At 50.4% G+C, this 21,666-nt stretch overlaps 4 protein-coding genes across 4 annotated transcripts in view; 2 read left to right on the top strand and 2 right to left on the bottom strand.

Annotated features, from left to right (window-relative positions):
* Positions 1–50: 50 nt before the first annotated feature.
* On the bottom strand, positions 51–562 carry LOC6599852. The gene is made up of 2 exons (XM_002024965.2): positions 295–562; positions 51–218 (listed from the first exon to the last, which is right to left on the bottom strand). Exons 1-2 carry the CDS (start codon positions 533–535, stop codon positions 202–204), a joined length of 258 nt encoding a protein of 85 aa, XP_002025001.1. The 5' UTR covers positions 536–562; the 3' UTR covers positions 51–201.
* A 147-nt stretch (positions 563–709) lies between these two features.
* On the top strand, positions 710–2,100 carry LOC113566324 (UBX domain-containing protein 1). Its single transcript, XM_026991487.1, has 3 exons — positions 710–820; positions 912–1,541; positions 1,613–2,100. The coding sequence occupies exons 1-3, from the start codon at positions 771–773 to the stop codon at positions 1,950–1,952; spliced, it is 1,020 nt and encodes a 339-aa protein (XP_026847288.1). The 5' UTR covers positions 710–770; the 3' UTR covers positions 1,953–2,100.
* On the bottom strand, positions 2,054–2,779 carry LOC6599853 (ribonuclease P protein subunit p29). Its single transcript, XM_002024966.2, has one exon. The coding sequence runs from the start codon at positions 2,739–2,741 to the stop codon at positions 2,133–2,135; it is 609 nt and encodes a 202-aa protein (XP_002025002.2). The 5' UTR covers positions 2,742–2,779; the 3' UTR covers positions 2,054–2,132.
* Positions 2,780–5,988: 3,209 nt separating this feature from the next.
* LOC6599854 (serine/threonine-protein kinase NLK) overlaps positions 5,989–21,666 on the top strand; it is a 69,463-nt gene continuing 53,785 nt past the window's right edge. The window contains exon 1 of the mRNA XM_026991501.1: positions 5,989–6,377. Within this exon, the coding sequence (XP_026847302.1) occupies positions 6,214–6,377 (164 nt within the window). The 5' untranslated portion in view covers positions 5,989–6,213. The remainder of the gene's footprint in view (positions 6,378–21,666) is intronic.

The raw sequence follows: 21,666 nt of genomic DNA, 5'->3' as shown, positions 1-21,666 counted from the left end.
GCTGCCAATAGGACACAACCAAGTCCAATTATAAGCAGTAAACCTAGGTGTACAGATACCAGTTAATGTATTTGGGTTGTCGAGTTTTTTACAAAAATGCATTCCTTAGGCGTATGTATATATATACTTATAACCATATAAGCATATAAGATGTGTTTGCTCCTCTTTGGGGGCTTGTCTAGTCCTCTCCTTATTCCTATCCTATTCGTTGGCTGCGTCTGAAAACGTAACAAATATTGGAATTTCAATCGCGTCGCATTGCGATGGCTTGTGCCCATGGAAGCATACTCTCACCTTCCTCGACATCGCTACGAGCCACATCTGGCAGACGAGCCACACGAACAATGCAGCGCTTGGGCTTGGGCTTCAGCTGCAGGACAAACGGCCCTGTGGTGGTTGGCGGTTTCAGACGCTCCAGATTGACGCGACACTTGCGGAGCTGGTACTCCACCATGTTCCCCTGGTCCACCTGCACGGCGAAGTACGGATGACGCGGTATCTTAATCACGACCTTCTTTATTTTTGGAGGCGTCATTTTTCAACAGCAAACGAAAGTGATCCAAAACAGTAGACGAGAAGAAAAAAATGCAGCTGCTAACGCCACAGTCGGGTGTATATCGAACTATCGAACTATGTGCGGCACTATTCAACACTAGCCACAAGCTGCTTGGTTTTGTTTTTGTGTGTCATTGTCTAAAAATTTCATACAATTTCAAAACGCTTCCACAAATCATCCACCCTTGATTTTTACGCATAAAAATCCGACCGCTATGAGTGACGTCCAGACCTTGGTGGATATGGGGTTTCCCCGGGAGCGAGTGTGAGTGCCTGTTCCATCTGTGGTGCAGTTTTTGCTCTCTTGCCGGCAACCTGCAGCTTTTTTTTTTTGTACTTTCTGGTTTTTTCTTCAGGGAATACGCTCTGCAGGTGACCGGCAGCAAGGGCGTGGAACCGGCCATGGAGTGGCTGCTGGCCCATATTGACGAGGAGATTCCATCCGCAGGATTGCGTGAAGCTGCAGGGGCCGAAGCAGCAGCAGCACCCTCAGCCAGCGGCGACGAGTCGGCCCCGGCACCTAGCAGCAGCAGCGGAGGAGGCGGGGCCGAAGGCGGCACTGGGGAAAAGTCTGGCGAGTCGACGGTGGCCAAGTCGTTGAAGTGCGACGACTGCGGCAAAGTGCTCAAAGATCATTCGGAAGTCGAGTACCATGCTGCCAAGACCGGGCACAGCAACTTCTCCGAGTCCACGGAGGAGAAAAAGCCCCTCACCGAGGAAGAGAAGAGGCTCCAGCTGGCTGTGATCGAGGAAAAGCTCAAGCAGAAGCGCATAGAGCGCGAGGAGCGCGAGAAGGTGGACGCCCTGGAGCGCGAGCGGAATCGCATTCGTTCGGGCAAGGACATGACCGAGGCCAAGCGTCGCATGGAAGAGATCGAGATGAAGAAGATCGTGGATCAGCGCAAGCGCGAAAAGGAGGAAGAGAAGGTGGCCCGCGATCGGGTTCGTGCTCAAATCGAGGCAGACAAGGCCGCCCGCAAGGCCAGGTAGGGCACTCGTAGATGCTTTCCTGGGGAGATAACAGTCTAATTCCCACATTTTGTATCTATCCCAAAAGAGAAAATAAGGAAACACCCAACAAGGAGCCTGCTCCATCCGTGAGCTCCACCACGGTCAGCTCTCCCACCGGCGTAAAGTCGCCGCCACGTGACTACACTGAGACCCGCATCCAAGTGCGCCTACAAGATGGCTCTACCCTCACCGAGACCTTCAACGTGAAGGAGCAGCTGTCGGCCGTGCGCGTGTTCATCCAAGTGAAGACCGGCATCGAGACGCCCTTCTCCTTGATGACCACATTTCCGCGAAAGCTCTATGCCGAGGAGGACTACGAGAAGCCGCTGGAGGTGCTCGGCCTTGTCCCCTCCGCCGTCATCACCATGACCAAGACGGCTGCGTAAGGACCGCACCGTCAGCGACAGCGACCGCAACTACTAGAATATCTAAATCTATCAAGGCGCGCGATAATCTCCCCTCCCCCCAAAAAACAACACTTTAAATGTACGATTTTATATTATATTACAACTAAAAAAGGAAACGAAAACGAAACCAATCGGTGCGGATTCGGATTTCTTGAGGCCCTACATGAAGGGCTGCACATAGGTCTTGATCTTCTTCACGCTTCGCTCCGCCGGACGGATGGTCAGGTGCTGGCCAAAGATGGTGAACTGCATGTTGCCCAGCGTCAGCCCAAAGACGCACTCGCTCTTGGGCACGCTCCTCAGGCGATCGTCCTCGCCCAGCAGCTTTAGCACATTTTTCGTGTCCATCACGCATATGCCCGCGAGACCCTCCAGAGTCTTGCACTTGGACTGGATCACCTGCAGCCTGGCGCCGTGCAGGTCCAGCTTGATCAGCTGCTTGCTGAACTCCTCGTACCGCGGCTCGTGGACTTCGGGCACCTGGTCGCCCTCCCGCAGGCCCAGGTGCTCGCGCACATAGCCCCGCCAGAGCTGGTGCAGGGGCAGGGCCTGCTCGTAGCGCATCTGGCGGGTGGGCAGCGTGTTGAGGCCCAGGCGGGCGTACTCGCGGCGGGACAGTGTGCTGGACTTGTGGGAGCGTCGCTTTCGCGAGTGCTGCTTCCGGCTCTTGGCCCCCTCCAGCATGGTGATGTGTTCCGGGATGATGTTCACGTTGCAGCGATGGTGGGGCACCACCAAGTCAGTGATAAATTCCTGCAGAGGCTCCATTTCATCGAATCAACAAAATGTAAACACAAAAAAGAAGAGGTCAACGTTATTTGAGCTGGATCCATAAACGGAACTGCAACTGGAACTGGTCAAAGTTCACTGAAACGAAAATATTAATTTTGCGTTAAACGTAAAATGTAAAATATTCAAACAATTCTCCAGGTGCTGTACCTTTACGAAAATTTTAAAACTTTTGCGCTACTTTTCGAAAATTTATCAAGTGTTGCGAATCGACGATTAACCCATTGACGACCAGTGGGTAGAATTTTAGCGCAATTCAGGTGAGAGATATCGGTTTTGTTTCTTGTGAGTAAGGAGGAAAAAACAAATGGATAACAACACAATATTCTATAAATTGCATAAATCATAAACTCACATAGACATACCTATGTACTGACTGAGTACTTCTATAAGTACAGCAGCAACAACATTGAACAAATTTGTAATTTTATGTTGGTAATATTTTGGATGGAGGTAGGAGATTGGAGATTCTTAGGTGGGATTTTGTGACGGATATGGAAAATAACTCCAGTTTAATCAAGTTTTAAAATATGTTTTCGAATGGGGGCTCAAGTGGGCTAAGTGAACTAGGTCGTGGGGGTGGACAAAAACACAAAAATGAGTCAAGAAATGGGCATACTGTAGCCAGAAAATGGTCACACAAAATTTATCTGGTTCGAGCATTCGGTTCGAACGTCGTCGTCTCTCTCTCTCCCTCTCTCTCTCACAACCATTCCGTTTGGCTGCCATTCATTCGCTCTCTCGCTCTTTTTGTTGCGAGCGTTGGTTTGACGCTGAATTTGAGTTCGCCGCAGTTCGCTTTGGCAACAATGAGTCCCATTCCATACACTAACATGTTGCTAGTTCCATGCACACATACCCTGGGGGAAATGGATGTTATAGAATTGTGAATACGTTTGTCTTCCAAGGCTCAGTAGGTATCAGATCGACATAAATATATACAAGATACTAATAATGTACTTGAATATGTCTAAAGAATATCAATTTGAGAAAAGGTCTTAATAAATTACGTCTGATCTTCATATAAAATTAACGAAATAGGGTGTACAAAGGCCTATACGCGCATCATGTCTTCAAATACCAGCAACAATGCGACTGTTTTTTTTGTTGAACTTTTTCGTTTGAACCTTGTTTTAGTCAAATTACAATAAAAGCAAGGACTAAAAATTAGTCAATCAAGTAGAAAATTGATTCATTAATCGGATAAAATTATGTGGGCATGGCTAAATGTGCTACATAGCTAGAAATATTCGACGGAATATCAAAATTTACGAATATGTACAATAGAACTTGAGCTCGTCAGTATATTCACGGTATATTTTGAAAATGAGGCGGTATGTTTCGGTATATTTCAGAGGGTCGGGCGGCATATTTTATCGATAAGTCCGCGGTCACACTGCTCGCAAATCACAAAAACAATTTTTTTTTGAGCTGCGCGGTTGGGTCGCTGCTGCTGCGCGCGTCGTCGAATAAACAAATTGAAAGCTAAATTTTTTGCTAGTGTACAATAAAAGTGTACAATACTCAGTCTCATATCGATATCACATCGCTTAAACGAGGAACAGAAAACAGAAACAAAAGGAAAGAAAAAAAAAGAGAAGAAAATGTGCGGCGTTTGAAGAGGCCAAAGCAGATGTTGAAAACTGTGTAAACTTGTGCAAAGAGAGAGCAAGAGAGACACCCGGACGGACAGTGAAAGATAGTTTAATTCGGATTGGAAACTACCGCGCGGTCCAAAAAGCAGAATTACGGTTAGAAGACGCCCGCCCGCGTGTGATCGAAAAAGTTGGAGGCGCCGCTGCACTGATAATGCAATATTAAAAGAGCCAGAGAAACGTGACCCAGGCAATTGTTTGTTTGCTACATATATACGAGTATATATGTATGTGCCAATGTGTGTGAGTGTGAGAGCCCAGCAGCAATCGTAGTAAATAGTATTCGGCCCGTCGCGTTTTTTTTTTGTGTGTTCGCCTGCTGCAACAATAATTACAATAAAAAGTTCCAATTTACGGTTGGGCCTCTCTTCTATCGCCTTGTTATCGCCAAATCTCTCTCACACACACAGCGTGCTTTCGATATTTGAAATCCCCACCCGCGCCCCTTCCCCAACATCCAACATACAAAAACGCACACACGGAAGAGTCGCCTCAGTCGGCATCAACAAAAAACCGCTGTCGACGTCGCTGTCGCCGTCACCGTCGCCGTGCAGTAAACGTGCATATTTTAAGGTAATTCAAAAAGAAAAGCTATCCCAAACAATGTTTAATTAGCCAGAAAAACTATTTCCTTAGGCCTGGGAATTTCGCTTGAGCTTTTTCTTTTGTTTCATTGCTTTAATTGAGTGTTTTTTTTTTTTGCTGCGTCTGTTCCTGTGCCTGTGTCTGTGTCTCTGTCTCTGTCTCTGTCTCTGCTGGCGTCGGCAGCACATAACTGTCAAGTGCGGGAGATGAGCGGGAGCGACGAGTCTCAATTAATGTTTGCCTAAAAATTTAAAGGAAAATGTTTAACTTATTGTGGCTGTGAGGAGGGATTACTGAGCGCGTTTTTGCAGCCAGCCACGCGCAGGGCAGAGCAAGCCCAGGCACACACAAAAATCTCACTCACGCGCACACACACACACTCGCAAGCTTACAATGTAATACACGGACGCGCCCCGGCAGTCAGGCAGTCAGCCAGCCAGCCAGCCAGCAGCCAGCAGCTAACGGCACTTTTTCGCTCTCTCCCGCTCTCTCCCGATTTTGCCACCAAAAATGAAATCCCAAACAAAAGAAATGCCAATTAAAGGAATCTCAAATTTCCTCCTCAAAGAGGGAAATTTCTGTAAGCTTCGGATCCCGAAGTTGTAGCCATTCTTCTTCCCTTCTTGCTTATCAATTCCCTAAGTCTCTTCTCTCTTTATCTCTCTGCCCGTTTTACAGTTGCCAAAATGTCCTCAACTCTCGTTTAAATAATCTATAAAGAAAAAGTGTGAAAAAGAAAAGAACGCCAACAACGGTGGAACGAAGGAAAGCACAGCGCGGAAAGAAAGGAAAACAACAAATGGCTCACAATTGAAAGGCGGCCATCGTGGCCCCCAGCGGCATCCATTGAGCAATCAACACCATTTCTCCCACATCAAATCATCAGGCACCACCACCATTACCACGGACACCACCTCAGACACCGCCAACGCCAACGCCACTGCCACCAGCAACCAGCAAACAGCTAAACCAGCAGCCAGCAGCCAGCAACCAGCAGCCAGCAACCAGCAACCAGCATCTCCTCCACCAGCACGCACCACTCCACCACCACAGTCCACTGAGCTCCATCTGCCTCCAGCGACGGCAAGCAGCAACCAGCAACCAGAACCAGAATCGAAAGCGGAATCGGACTCTGAATCTGAATCAGAATCAGCGACACTGCGAGTGCAGCTGCTCAAATTATTTAAACCACTCGCCGCCGTAGTCCATCAATGAGCGTTTCGATGTCACTGGTACAGGGTGGTGCTGCCGGTGGTGCGCCTCAGGGCGCCAGCGCAATATTGGCCGCAGCGGCCCCGTACTACCAGCCGCCAGCGGTGCCGCAGGATGTCCAGCCGGATCGTCCCATCGGCTATGGTGCATTCGGAGTAGTATGGTAAGTGAAATCCAAAGTTCCAATCTATTACATTTGTTCGTGCGATCTATCGGCAGACCCTTTCATTCTCAGGGCTCTCTCTACGGGCTCTCGCCGGACTCTCTCCGGGGGTTCAGCAACCTTCTCCACGAGTGCCTGCCTAGGCCTGCCTTTGATTTTGTAACCCTTTTGATTTCTTTTCCCCTTGCTGATGTTTTGTGCAGGGGTAATGTCAACATCAACAGAGCAACATCCTCATCCCGTCCTGCCGTCCTGCCGTCCTGCCATCCCATCGTCCTTCTCCATATCCCGTCATGTGGCACTGCTCCTGTGTGTCCTTCGTCATTTTGTGCCTTTTGTGCAGTTTTTCTCGGCCCCGAGGGTGGATTTTTCTATAATATTTCTTACCCTCTCAGACTCTATTTCACGTTCTCCCTTTAGCCGTTTGCCACTCTTTGGTGTGCTCTCCTCTCTCCTCTCTGCTCTCCTCTCTGCTCGCTGCTCTCCTCTTGTTTTGATTTGCATTTTTGTGCAGAGATTAAGTGAATTTGTACATTAATTGTTGCTTAAATTGAGGTTACATGTAACGGTTACGGTTCGCTCGGCTATGAGTGAAAACTGGCAACGCCGCTTGCCGCTTGCTGCTTGCCGCGGCACAGCACAGCACACAATTTCATTCACGTGTAAAACGGCATTTCCGGCAATATAATCAAAACGAACGCAAAGTGGAGGAGGCCTAACAGGAGGAGGAAGTCTACGAGGCTGGGCGGTGGTGCCGGGAAGCCAGTGAAAAACTAGCACACCTTGAGTGCAGAGGTTGCGGGGGGCGACTGGCGGCTGGGGGGGTGGGCACAAAGACGAGCCACAAGTGGAGGAGCGAGCCCTCGAAAGAGGCAAAAACAAAAACAAGTCGCAAGAAAAGGCAAACTATGAAGAGAAAAGAAGCCACCCTCCCCCCCTACCTTCCTTACCCTTTACCCGTCCTGTTGCCGGGTGGCTGCTGCCTGCTGCCCGGTGCCTGCTGCCTGCTGCCTTGTTCCCTGATCCGAAAGTCCGGAGGAACCCGCAGAATAAAGTCGTTGACGTTGGATTGGCTTTTGAGAAGCAATCATCAGCGAACCGAACGAACGGCAGAAAAATATTAAAACACCAAAGAGAGAGACGCTGTCATAGAAAAGGTTGCAGAGGGCAGGGGGGGAACGTTGGAACGGTGGAACGGTGGAATAGGAGTAGCATGTATCACCTGGCCGTTCTGGGTCTGGCACAGTGGAATGCAATCAAGCGTTAAATTTAAGTGCCAAAAGTCGAAATGTCGAAAAGTCGAAAAGTCGAAACTTGTTCCACAGATGAAATGCAATGCAGTCCACGAGGTTTCGGTTTGGGTTTCGGTTTGGGTTTGGGTTTAGGCCTAGGCCTAGGGCTTGGCCTTTTTGTGTTTCTATTTCTGTTTATGGCTCCTTTTTTGGGGAGTGCACCGAGAAGCAGGTGAAGCGTGGTCCGCAGATGCGGCAGGAAGGAAGGAAGGAAGGAACTACCGGGAATCGTGAGCACTTTTAAGTAGTTCTCTTGTTTTTGTTTTCGACTGAAGTTTGGCAACGCCTGGAACCGGGCCAAAGTAAAATGGAAAACTTTCGGGTGCTGGAAAAAGCGGCTTATCAAAGTTTGAGCCGACTCTCTCTCGTGTTGACAACTAAGGAAGATACTTTTTGGGGGGCACAAGGCTTACCTTTGGCCTGCCGGGGGCCTGCCGGGGGCCTGCCGGGGGCCTGCCGGGGGCCTGCCGGGGACCTCCACTGGGAAGAAGTGCTCGTAAAACCCACCGGGGAAATCGATGCCTAATGCTAGATTGCTCAATTTATAATTTGATTCCCAGAAATGGCACTCGAGCAACAAACATTTAACCAATTAATCGTAGACGCAAAGTTCTACGAATTTCATTTCTCCCAAATGCACTGCAGCACACCGCAGATACAAAGATACAAAGATACGGATACCCAAAGAGTCAAGTAACGAAAAAGAATTATAGATATACATACAAACACATGTGTGTGTGTGTGTGTGTGTGTGTGTGTGTGTGTGTGTGTGTGTGTGTGGACATGGTCTCTGGCCGAAGAGCCAGAAGAAATATGTGCTATAAGGTATCCCAAAAGACGAGCAAAGATCTCGTTGGAGTTTACTTTAAACTACCTGCAACTGGTTTTTGGAAGAAGCGGCACAAGCAGAGAGAGAGAGGGAGAGCGAGAGGGACGACGGGACGAGCGGACACACCAGACACCCGACGGACCAGCGACCAGCGACCGGCAATGGAAAAAACGACAGTGTAAACCTTTTGGATGCATTCAAACTTGCTTCCTGCACGACTTGTGGCCTAAACCTGCGGACCTGCGGACCTGCAGACCTGCGGACCTGCGGACCCGAACCTGGCCTCCGCAACTGCGTCTGGAGTTTGGGTCTGGCTATCGGGTCTGGGGTCTGGGGGTCTCTGGTCACTGAGCCGCACAGCCTCTTGGGCAAGGTGTCGCAGTCTCGAAAGAAGTCTTTGGTCTAGGCGCTCATTCACTCCCTCACTCACTCACTCCCCCACTCACTCACTCACTCCCCCACTCAGTCACCTCTTAGCCAAAGTCTCGACTGTTGTTATTTTTCAGGCTCTGGGCTTCTCATTCTGTTCTCAAATGTCCCCTAAGGAAAAACAAGAGCGGGTCCAAAGGGCATTTCCTGCACTGAAAATAGTTCAAATCTGTGCTACTTCATAACTGTGCTAATTCGAATCTGTGCTACAGTTTTTTCTAAGGGTATTTCATGCGCCGACTTTCGTCCGTCTGTCGGTCTGCCTTCGGCCTCTGTTCTTTTTTTTTTTTTGCTGTTGATCGGGGCGCAAATCGTTTGCTAATCTCAAACGCAGCGGCAGAAGCAGAAGCAGAGACAAACGCAGCGGCAGAAGCAGAAGCAGCGACAAACGCAGCGGCAGAAGCAGAAGCAAAAGCAGCGACAAAAGCAAAAGCAGCAGCGTCGGCAGAATCGTCGTCAGAAGCAGCGACAGCGCCAGCAGCCGAGTCCCGCATAAAATACTTTTGCCAACCACCGAAAAATATATGATTTTTTGTTGTTGTTTTTGGAAGCGAAAGCAGTGCAGGAGGAGGATAGTTCTTTATATTCCCATTCCCATTCCCATTCCATCCTTCCATCCATCCATCCATCCACTATTTCGAAGGAACAGCTGCTGCTGCTGCTCCGTCGGGGCGCTGCTCTGCCTTGCTCTTCTCTGCCTCTCGCTGCCTCTCTCTTGTTTCCGCTGCGATTTCTGATGACGCTGTTGATGGTTTTTGGTGGTTGAACAACCTTCGCTCTGTTTTTAGAGTATTTTCTGTCTGGCACTAACACACACACACACACGCATGGACACACAGACACACAGACACTGGGCCGCTTGCAGGATATATCCCGCATATGTTTTTCTCGCCGTTTCGCTTCCCTGGGACCCGGGGACTGCATCATCATCCCGAAAACCGACCACCGAACCCCGAACCCCGCACCCCGCACCCCGAATCCCGAACCTGATCTCCATCCCTCTCCATATTTTCGCCTCTCTCGCAGTTGCAGCAAAGGGACAAAGTTTTTCCAAAACATTTTCAATTTTCAACGTTTTTCTACGGCGGCAGAGGGAGAGGGGTGGGGGTTGAGCGGCGTGCGTTTGACTTTGAAAGTGTTTGAATAATTATCCTGATCCTGTTTTTCCTGCGACTCGCACTCGCTCTTTCGATGCGATGGGATTTCCTTTGAATTTCCCATTTCCCATTTTTCCCATTGGGAGGCGGAGGGCCAGGCAATTGCTTTATGAGTTTTTCATCAAGTTTTTCCTTGAGTTTCCACACGTCGTTTTCGGGGGGGATGGGGTGGGGAGGGGAGGGGAGGAGGGAGGGTTTGTTTTTTGAAACCAGTTTTTCGGTTTGTTTTTTGGTTTCTGAAATTTGTGAATGATTCAAGTTTTTGGCTAATAAATGATTGAACTTTGACTCCAACAAAGATGTGTGTGTGTGTGTTTCGGGGGTGTGTGTGTGTGTGTGTGTGGATCAATCTTTCGCGGATGTATCTACAGTCCTGCCTCATTTGATGTCCTTTTCCGAGGCATTCTTTGCAGCTTCTAATTGCCTTTGTTGCACGGTGAAATGTGGCAACGTTGCTTGGCTCTCCCTCTCTCTCGCTCTCCCTGTGCGCCCTGCGTCTCCTGTATCCTTCAGGTAGTCTTCTATTTGCCTCCTTTTTCTTTTTGTTGTTGTTGTTGCAAGAAGACTTATCCCTAGATTTCGGTGCGGGCGAGGGCGAGGGCCGGCGACAAAGGAAGAGAATTACGCACGCAATTTTGTCTACAGCTTCATTGCGTCCTCCGACAGATACGAAAGATACAGCAGCCACGGATACAATCTGCCATCTGTGTGTGTGTGTGTGTGTGTGTGGCAGTGGCGGTGGTGTGGCATGTGTGGCATGGCCAGCAGCTTAGTTCACTTGAATTGCTGCCACTGCCACTGCCACTGCCACTGCCGGCACTGCTGCTGCTTTCTACTACGCTTCGGTTCAAGCTGTGGAGCGCAAATGTATCTTTGAAGTTTATTTTGTGTGTGGCACACCTCCCCCCGGCCCCTGTCCCTGCCCCAGCCCCTGCCCCTGCCCCTCCCTCTATAGGGCTTTCATGGTATCATGTAACAAAGTGTGGCAGTGGCAAACACAGCGGAGGGCACCTCCTGCCGCCCCCCTCCCCCTCCCCCTCCCCCCCCTTCTCCACATGTGCGTCTGTGTGTGAGTCTTGGAATAATTTTCACTTGTCCAGAGTGGAGCTCTGGACTCTCCCCCCCTCCCCCCCCGCACTGCGTGCTGGTCTCCAAATGAAAAATAATAGTCAACAAAAGTGCCACCAAAACGTAAAAAAATAGAAGCTTCCATTTGGGTTTCGAGTCTGAGGTTGGGGACGCACAGGGGATGCGCACTGGGGCCAGGGGAACGGGATAGACAGAAGGATGGATTCGTTCTTGAAGCCAGCAGGTAGTAGGTGCCCCTCCTCCTCCTCCCCCCGCCCCCCCTCTAGCTAGTTGTGTGTGTGTGTGTGTGCCAAATAAATCATCGTGTGTGTGTGTCGGCCAACACAGAACTCCACTGCGCTCCACTGCACTGCACCTCCTCCTCCACTGCTCCTCCTCCTCCTCCACTGCACCTCCTCCTCCACTGCTCCTCCACTGCTCCTCCTCCACTGCTCGTAAAGTGCATTGGAAAACTGAAATAGACAAGCACTCGGACAGCACTACGGGTGCCACGGTCGGGGGGTGTAGGGGGGTGGGGAGGGGTAAACAGAAGGGTGCGCCCTGAGGCGGTGGCGGTGGGCAGGTCTGCTTGAACCCAAGAACCCGATAGTCGGAGAGTCGGAGAACCCGAGAACCTAATGAAGCTACTACACGGGTGAATAGTTGCTGCCCCTCCCCAACCACCCCTCCCCAACCACCCCTCCCCCCGCTCGAGGGCAGGGGGTGTAACCAGAGGGGAAACTAATTAAGTTTCGCCTCAAATGCCAGAGAATTTTCCTCGCGGGGGCACAGAGAGGGAGAGGGAGAGGGGGGGGGGGGGGGGGGGGAGGGAGAGACAAAAGTGTGGCAGAATTTATGCATTTGCGAGGGGAAACCGAAAAGGAAAGAAGAAAGGAAAGAAATAACTCAATAAAGGGGAAGAAGGAGAAGGCAACGCAAAGGGGGGAAGAAGAGAAGAGAAAGAAGGAGAGAAAGGGATTGCAAAGGGGAGAGAAAGAAGAAGAAGGGATTGCAAAGGAGGGGAAGAAGAGAAGCAAAGAGAAAGAACGAAGAGAGTCGCAGGAGAATTCAAGGCATTACTCATTGGAGATTTGTCTCCGATTCTCCTGCAGATATTCTCACTCTCTCTCTCCCTCTCCCTCTCTTTCGATCGAACCCCAAACAGAAGGATCTGCAGCGTGTCCAGAGGGCGGGGGACCCTCTCCCACTTTACTACTCTCCCCCCTGTCTCTCCCCCTCTCTCTCCCCCTCTCTCTCCCCCTCTCTCTCCCTCTGGCATTATTTAGCACAATGGAAAAGCAAACGCTTTTCTTCCTTCTGGCACGACGGCACAAGTCACTCAGCCGCAACGAGAAAATCGTGCGAGCTGTTAAATGTGTGGCTGCCACCGAAGGCAGCGCAGCTGCAACAGCAGCGACTGCGAACTTACGGCCATTGTCTGGGCCCTGGGCTCTCCTTGCTGCTGCCTCTTCGGCTGCTGTCTGTGCCTGCCTCTGTGCCTGCCTCTGTGCCACCGTCTGTGGCCGCTGTTTATGCTAAATGAGGTCTAACACAAAGCGGAGAAAAGATCTGCGGCAACGAAGGCCCAAGCCCGGGCTGGCACTGAATCGTGTATGCTCTGCTTTTGCCTGCCTGCCACTAGACGGAGGCATGCCACGGCTGCTCCCCGGATCCAAGGGATCCACTTTTGCTCTTTCGGTGAAGGGTATAACGAGGGGCCTCCACGGCAGGAGGCGGCAGGCAGGAGGCAGGAGGCGGCCAAAACCTGCAACTGTAAAATGTCTGCGGGCTCTCAGCCCCTCTAAGGGGGGGAGGTGGGGTGGTGCCACACAGAGGAGAGGGAGAGGGAGAGGGAGGGAGAGCCGAGGCCTAGCTGCAATCTTTTGTTGCAAAACTTTTGACACCCTCCCATCCTGCCAACCTGCCCCATCCCCCTTTTCCAGCCCAACTTTTGATTTGTCGCTGCTCCCCCCTCCCTACCGCATTTATCATTGTATCTTTGTATCTGTGCATCTGTAGGTGTTAATTAACTATCGAATTTGCTGCAACTTTGATGTGTGTGGCATGTGTGGCAAGTGTGGCATCGCATTGACTTTTTCGCAAGAGCAATTAACGCAGAGGATGCCACGAATGAAGCGCCAAAGAAAGGGCCATTTGCGGCAAGCACTAGGCTGCCACACATTTGTGGCACTCTCTCTCTCTCTCTCTCTCTCTCCCGCTCACCTCTTAAGGGGGAACGGGGGGGGGCAGCTTAACATATTTTCTTAACCCCAATAATGTGCCACACAATCAGAGGAGTTTCTGCCGCAGTGCCCCACCGCCCCCCGCCGCTTGGCCGCCGCATCAGATTCCAAACCGAGAATGGAGTCGCGTTTTGGTTGCTGCTGCTGCATCATCATCCTCGTCGTCGTCATTGTCCGCAGCCCCCTGCCGCCTGCCCCCAGCCCCCCATGCCACATGCCGCATGCCGCACGGATAATCGTGTGTGTGTGCGCGCTTGCCACTAAACGCTTTTGACATTTCAATTAAAATTCTACAAAAAGTCTATGGCCCCCCCTCCCCTGCCCCCTCCCTCCGTCCACCTGCCCCTGCCCCGGTAATTGCTGAGCGAAGATGCCACAGCGGCTCCATGCCACTGCAGCGTCATGGTTAAATATTTACCCGAATGTCGAGAGTATTTGAAAATGGTTTGCCCTGGCGCCCAAAGGGGGGAGAGAGGGGCTGCCCCTGCAACCCCCTCCCGTCCCCTGTCAACGAGATAATTAGACAGATGCGTTAATTGTGGCACTCCCCTCCCCCCACTCCCTGCACTCCTCCTCCAGCACTTGGAAAATACTTGCTATTCTTTGTGGCTGCACTTGCTGCAGATTCTGTTGCAGCTCGGAGGCAGCTCCATCTGCCGTGGCGCTTTAATCTCTTTTGACAAATGAGCAGACGAAGAGGCCTTGGGGCCTTGGGGGCAGGGACATTGCTGGAGAGAGGCGGAAGAGCATTGCTTTCCATTCAAAATCTGCCCAGAGAGGGTATTCCGTAGTCGTATACCCGCCTCCGCCTCCGTCTCCGTCTCCGCCTTCAGCTCCACTTCCGATTTCACCATAAAAGGCGGCGCCTCCACCTGATTTGATTTCTCATTTGTGACCCTCGCACCCCCGTCTCCACCTTCTGCCCCCTCTCCCCACTCCTCTCTCCCCTCCTCTCTCTCTCTCTCTCTCTGTCTCTTTGTTTGGTTTTTATATTATTTCTCTGTGGTTTGTTTTTTTTTTGCATATTTCATTTGAGTCACGGCGTTTGCTGTCATTCTGTCATTCCGTCATTATTGATGTATGATCTTGATATATCGCCACGGAACAAACGGAACATACGGAACATAATGGAACACGATGCACACACACACACACACGGACACACACAGACGCACACAGGCACACTTGCAACAAAAGGTTGTTACTCCCTCCTGCCCCTCTGCCTCTTGTCTGTGCCTCTCCTCTACGCTGCCTCCAACTTTTGTTCATCTCTTGGATGCAACAAAAGCTTTATGCGTGTGTGTGCGTGCGTGTGCGTGTGTGTTGCCTTGGCGCCGAGCAACCCGTCAATGCGGCACAGAGGAGGAGGTGGAGGTGGAGGGGGAGAATGCGTGTAATGCGATGGGGAATGGGGAATGGGGGAAGGGGGGTGCGGAACAAATGAAACTGGAAAAAAGGAACAGAGGAACATGATGAAAATGGCACATGAAAAGGCACAGGGAACTCCTGGGAATGAGTGGAGCAGAGGAAGAGAGACAGAAGAGAGCGACAGGAGACAAGGAGGAACAGTAGAAGGCAGTGTAGAAAGTGAAAGACGTAGATAAAGAACACTAGGATGCGGAGAAAGAAGAAGGAAGAAGAAGAAGAGAGGAGAAAGAGGGCCAAGATCACGTGGAAAGGAAGAGAGCAGGAGAGGAGCAAGAATATCCTTGGGAATCGTTGTGGGTGTGCCTTTCCATATCTCTCTATTCCTCCATTCCTCTTCATTCCTCTATTCCTGCCCTCCGGGGGAATGAAATGGGAAAGAAAGAGAAATGGAAAGCAGTGGAACAGTGGAGCTGGCGATTGTGGGTGGGGCAACAAGGCCTGCCTTTCAGAGCTCATCTAACGAATCGAATCGATTTCCTTGTGCCGCTATAAAAACTCAGCTGCGAGCGGAACACTGGCCACCAATTGTTGCAACAAAGTGTCGTCCATGCCACACACACACACACACACATGAGGCACGCACTTGATGCCTCTTGTTGCCAGGCGGCAGATGGGGGGGAATTTTCCGCTCGTTCCAAGCGAAATTTGGCAACAATGTTTTCCGGGAATTCCGAGAATGGAATTTCAATGCAATTCATCAGCAATTGATACCCTGCCACCCTGCCACCTGCCCCTGCCCCTGCCCCTGCCCCTCTCACTGTCTCTCTCAGATTATCCTTGGTGCATCCTACATCAATGGATGTATCATTAGCTTTGCTTTCGAGCAGAGATCCTCCTCCGCCTCCTCTGCCCCCTCCCCCTGCCTTTCAGAGACAGAGAACTAGAGGCAGGTGCAAGGCGTACTTGTGGCAGGTCCTTGAGAGCAGAGATCCCTCATGATCCATCCATGATGAGAGCCGCAGCATTGTCCTCGCACAACAGGACGAAAAGCAGGCAGGGAGGGAGAGAGGTCTCGAATTACAGCAAAAGGGAGAGAAGAGGAGGAGAAGGGGAGGAGAAAAGGGAGCGAGAACAAAGACAAAAGGGACACAGGGCCACAGGGAGATCGGAGCAGACAGGATCAATGGCATAACAGGATACCGATAGCCGATAGCCGATAGCCGAGCCTCAAGTACCTGCCCTTCTCGTCCCGTTTCGTCCCATTCCACTCCGCGTATCCTGTGTGTCCTTTGCAGCTGTCTGGCTTCATGTTTTCTGGTTTTTTGTCCCCTCATTTCTGCCTCCTTGGAGCTGGGGCCTGGAGCCTCCACCGTATAGTGGGAGCCTCTGCCACGGCCACGGCCACGGCCTCTCTCATTAACAAAAAACAAACCAGCAGATGGCCAGATAATAGCAATCGACGAGGAGGTGGTGGAGGAGGAGGAGGAGGAGTGGGCCGTTGACCCTGGCAGCAGTGGTGGTGGGGGGTAAGGGGGGGCCGCAAGGAAGGTCGGGGGAGCCACCGCATAAAGGATGAGCATGAATGTTAATATTGACGCAAGGTGGAGTCCCTCTCCCTCCCTCCCTCCCTTCCTCTCTCCCCCTCTCTCGTTCCGAAGCGAAGCTGCACCATCGCCAATCGTTGGCCAATTTATTAACGTTTTGTTGTTGTTGTTGTTGCTTCGAGTGTTGTAATTTTTCTTCTCTCTTCCTGAACGAAGAAGAGGCAGAAACCCAGCGACGGGCGGCGGGGGGGGGGACACTCGGACACTCGGAGGGGCAACGAAGATGCCCGAAAAAATTGACAGCGGAGATGATCGCAACTGTGATCGTGATGGGGATCGTGACTGGGTGACAGGAAAACAGTGACACTGAATGGCAGGAAGGGGAGGGGAGCAGAGGGAGAGCAGAGAGAGAGCCCAAATAGTAGTCTAAATGTTCCTTGGAGAGCTATTACTATCCCCCTATCCCTATTCCTATCCCCATTCCTCTCCCCCATCTAATACTCTTTTTATCCATCGGTTCCCTCTAGAAACTTCCAATCGGTTTCCAATATTCCATTCGCGTAGTGCAGTGCTCATATTTGCGTCGAAATTCCCGTAAAATGTTGCTCATCTCTGGAGCAACATTGTCGTCGTCGTCGCCGTCGCTGTTTTTGTTGTTCTTTCGCCTTCGCTTCCAACGTTCTTCGTGCTTCCTCCCTAACTCTCGCGCTCTCTCTCTCCCTCTCTCCCTCTGCTGCGGCTGGCACGCATGCGCACAGTGCCTCTGCCGCTGGCAGCAGAGCAGCGACGCAACGTTCATTGCACCCAAATAAAAAAAAAACAACAAAAAACCGAAAGAAAGAAAGAAAAGAAAACAAAATTAAAGAAAAAGAAGAATGAAATTTTTCGTTTGGGATTTTTACGATGACTGAGTGGATGGAGTGGTGCACGAAGGCGGGGCGAAGGGGCAGGGGCAGGGGCAGGGGAAGGGGGGTAGGTAGAACCGGATGGTCCTCTCGTCGCTGCACTGACCACCGACCACCGACCCAGACCCCAAATGTCCCTCCCCTCTCTCCCTCTCTCTCCCCCTCTCTCTCTGTGGAGCCCCGCGTTCGTTGCCTCTTTGCTGTTGTTGCTGTTGTTGCTGTGCGAATATGTTGCAATATGCCTTTGGGGCAGCGGCAGTCTCCTGCCTGCAACAACCTATCCCAAGTTGAGTGCAGTTTATGCCCCCGTACTTGTGCGGCACGAACGAATGCCTCGCGAATGGATGGGCGCTGTGCAGGGTATTCGATAGTCGATAGGCCATCCCACTGTGCGTGAGACAGAGAGAGAGAGAAGCGGAATGCAAGGGAGGGCAGGTGACAGGGGGGGGGGGGGGGGGAATGAAGGGTAGGGGAAGGCGGAGATAACTTTTTGCGGTTATCGATTGGCTGGATATCGGAAACATGCCTCGTCGTAGTCGTCGGCCTTTGGCCTGAGGAGAGGGCACCCCCCCACAGTCTAGGGGTGGGTGGGGGGTAGGGGTAGGTGCGTGCTATTATTAAGTGTAATTGTTCAGGCCACAGATAAAGGATATGGGACATGGCACATGGAGGGGGCGGTGTGATTGGTGGGCGTGTGTGTGTTTTTCTGTGTGGCATGCCACAGCGGAACTCCCTCCATATCCCTCGTCTCAGATTCTATCGCATATCGGAATAATTACCCTTATATTCCCCACAAAAAAGTCAACAATTTATTTACCATTTTCTTTCGTTTCTTTCTCGTTTTAGGTAAGTTTCATTCCACCGTTCCGTGTCCTTTACGCAAGTAAGTCCCAACAAGGATCAAGTAGGGACTTTCGTGCAGCGAATCTCCAGGAGAATTCGTGAAATGGAATCTAATTTCTGCAGAATATATCACGGCCTTGCAGGGTTCTGGAAACACAATCGTTCCACTGGGAATCCTCCCGAAGAAGAGCTCTTTTCTTGGCATTGGGGGGACTCAAGTTCAAAGTTCAAAGATGGGGGAAAAAAACAGCCCAAACTTGAAAACAAAGGAAATTTTTTTTAGAAAAAACTGCCATAAAAATCATTCGACAACAAAATGCATTAAATTCTATTCTCCCCTCCCTGGCCCCCTCCTTCTCTCTTGTGGCAATCATAAAAATGCGTCATAAAATACATGCTACATGCCACAAAGGGGCACACGGGGGGTGGGGGATGCATCTTTGCGGGGGCGGGGGGCTGCGGCGTTGAAGTGTCGAGAAAGTGTTTTGTCCCCTCTGTTTGCCCTCTCCGGAGGGTCAAGCATCAAATTTCAAGCACGGCGGGGCTACAGAGGGGGTGGGGGAGGTACATAAGCCAGTGGCTGTCGACAGAGGGAAGGGATGGGGATGGATATTGGATGCCACCAATAAATGCAGCAGCCAGGAGACGGGAGACGGGAGAGGGGAGACGGGAGAGGGGAGCCAGGAGCAGCTTCCAAACACATTGGAATGCATGTGGAGTGCAGCGCACTAAAGTCATCCAAAGAAATCAATAAAGAAAGTAATTTGAAACGTGTCCCTCACTCTGCATCCCCCCGCCTCCCCTCCACACAGCCCTCTCCCCCTCCCCCCCCCCGAAATGGCAATTTATCTAATGGTAATATTGTATGGCCATAAAACAATATTGGCAAAAGGCGAGTCAGCTGTGGTCGCCCCCTCCCACAACCCCCCCACCCTCCAACAACTTTTGAGGCGAGGCCGAGGCGGAGGCTTTCAGGGAATTTTAGTTGCCATAATGCCAGAGTCAGAGTCAGAGCCAGAGACAGAGCCTTTATATTATCCAATATATTCTCTTGTTTACTATAGAGAAAGAGAGAGAGAGAGAGAGAGAGAGAGACAGATGGAGAGATAGAGAGGGCTTCTCTTTAATTGGGAAATTTAATTAAAAGACCGAAACAGGAATTGCAAGGATGGATGGCAGGATGGATGGACGGATGGCAGGATGGACTCTTGTATGGCTTGTAATTCTCTTGTTTTCAAGAGCTCTAAAATGGTTTCCGAATTTGCGGCAGCAGAGGGTGCAAAATGTCTGTCTGTGTGTGTGTTTTCCAGGGAATTTCCCATTTCCCATTCGATTATTAATGAAGAACGCGCAAACATAAACATTATTTTTCACTGGAATGCCCGAACACATGGAAATGCGTTTCCAATTCCAATTCCATTTCCATCCATTAATTGGAATAGTTTTTCCCCAGAACATGGGGACCGTGGATCGATTGCCTCATCCCCATTCCCCCCTCACCCCCACCACGTTCCAAAATTTTGCTAAATTTAAATCTCTCGATGGCCCTCGAATGACATTGATTTGTCATCACATCACATGAGAGACACAGCCAGAGACACGGAGAAATATCGAAAGATGTACAGAAAGCGATCTCTGATCTTCCCCCCCTTCCACCTACCCGCCCCTCCCCTCTACCCGCTTTGCTCTTTGCTCTTTGGTTTGCTGTTAATGTTCTTCTCCTTCTCTTTCTCCTCTCCTTCTCCCTCTTCTTCTCTTTTTGTGGGTATTTATCCAGCTGTTAATTGTGTGGCATCTCCAAAGAGCATGCACCACGCACCACGCACCACGACACCCCCAAAGGGCGCTCTCTGTCTCTGTTTGGGAGAAGCCCCCCTACCCCGTCGGACAACATATGGTAGATGGTCCCCCCCCCTCTACTCTGCAAAGTTTGATGACCTTCAATGTTGGGGGAAAAACTATATTTTCATTCCCCTCTTTCTGTCTTTCCTCCCTTCTCTGTTTGCCTTTGCATTTGGATAAACAATTCCGTTTGGGTGGGGAGGGGGGAGGGAGCCCTGGGGGTCCCCCTTCCATATGAAACCGGAGACAAACCGCCATGGAACATCCATAGATTTTTCTCTGAACAGAAACAGAAACAGAGGAAAGAAAAAAGAAAAAAGGAAAAGGAAATCTGGCTTGTATCCCTACAACAAAGCGGAAAAACCGATACAGAAATCCACAAAATCCCTGTTTTCCAGGACAACCTGCTGTGAAAGAGAGACAGGGAGAGAGAGAGAGAGAGAATGCAGACAATGCACAATTCTCGTACAATTCTCATAGAATTCTTCCTTTGCTTTCGATGTTTTCCTCGCCTTAAAATAAATTCTTTTTTTTTTTTCCTGGAAAGGAGGATTTCGACATGGTCCTGGGACGGATCTCGGGCGTGGCATTGTCTCTGGGAAAACTAAAATGGAAAACCGGTATTTTCCTTCTTCTTTTTCTTTTTCTTTTGTTTTGTATTTTTCTGCCGCCGCTAATTATGGCAGATATCAGAGGCAGAACCACTTGATGGGATTTTGTACAGAAATTATGGTCTATAGAGGGAAGAAGGTGGAGACCACAGAGATTCGGAGATCTCTCAGAACTAGAGAATCCGTAGATATTTGAGCAGAGATTCAGAGAACAAAGGATTTATTTTTGGAAAGTCAAGGGATATGGAAATGGTGGGTGGGGGAATTGCGTTTGGCCTTTGGATTGGGAGAAACATTCGTGAAGAAAGCCCAATATTAGCCCATAAAAAACTCACCATCTCACTCACACTCCCAGCACAGTCCACAAACGTGCCTTTGTTCGCAAACGCACTCGCAACATATCGCAAACACGCTCGCAACATATCGCAAAAGTCTCGCAACAGATCCGTTGGCGAGCCATCGTAAATGATAAGGAATGCACTAACAAAAACAGAACGACACAAGTACCGTATTTCCATAATTTCTCGCATTTAATTCGTATGCAACACCTTCTGTGAGCGTTCGGGTTTGCTGGTGTGTACCACATTGTAATCTCCATACACGTGATGCACACGCGATCGCTCTTCGGGTTTTATTTTGCTTAAAACAACAGCAAGCTTCGTTCTTCTCTCTCTCTTTCTCTCGTCAAACGTAACGTCAAAGCGCTTTCAGTAGAGACGAGCTTTGTATACTTGTCGCGCCTTTCTTTCGTTCCTTCGCTCTCGCTCTCTCGATCTGTTGCGCTCTTGTCGAAGTCAATCTTCATATCGCACCTTTCGGTGTCGCTCTCCCGATCTGTCGCGCCGTTGCCTTCGGCTTCGTCTCGGCCCGCCTGCCCTTGCACGACGTCTATGGCGAATAGTTATTCAATCACTCAACAGACTCCCTCGCGCTCTTTCCTTTCCTCTCTGCCCCCTCGACTCGGAATCGCATTGTATAATAAACAGTTTTAAGCCGAAGAATCGCCTGAAATCGCTGCTGCTGGAAAGGAGCGAAGCCCAGTGGCTCAACAGATGCAATATGTATTGTTCGAAAACTTTGGGATATTCCCATTTGATATTAGTTTTCTCTGCTCTTTTCCTTCCCTTCCACTTGAGGGGGTGTGGGGGGGCGTGTCTG

Source organism: Drosophila persimilis, unplaced genomic scaffold (assembly GCF_003286085.1).
Source record: "Drosophila persimilis strain 14011-0111.01,24,50 unplaced genomic scaffold, DperRS2 tig00000676-arrow-arrow-pilon, whole genome shotgun sequence".
NCBI classification, from domain to species: domain Eukaryota; kingdom Metazoa; phylum Arthropoda; class Insecta; order Diptera; family Drosophilidae; genus Drosophila; species Drosophila persimilis.
This window is presented reverse-complemented; position numbering and strand designations above follow the sequence as displayed.

Coding starts and splice junctions, on each gene's coding strand:
- LOC6599852 (XM_002024965.2), bottom strand. CDS start 535: ATGACGCCTCCAAAAATAAAGAAGGTCGTGATTAAGATACCGCGTCAT.
- LOC113566324 (XM_026991487.1), top strand. CDS start 771: ATGAGTGACGTCCAGACCTTGGTGGATATGGGGTTTCCCCGGGAGCGA. Junction 821..911: donor GGGTTTCCCCGGGAGCGAGT/GTGAGTGCCTGT, acceptor TTTTTTCTTCAG/GGAATACGCTCTGCAGGTGA. Junction 1,542..1,612: donor AAGGCCGCCCGCAAGGCCAG/GTAGGGCACTCG, acceptor CTATCCCAAAAG/AGAAAATAAGGAAACACCCA.
- LOC6599853 (XM_002024966.2), bottom strand. CDS start 2,741: ATGGAGCCTCTGCAGGAATTTATCACTGACTTGGTGGTGCCCCACCAT.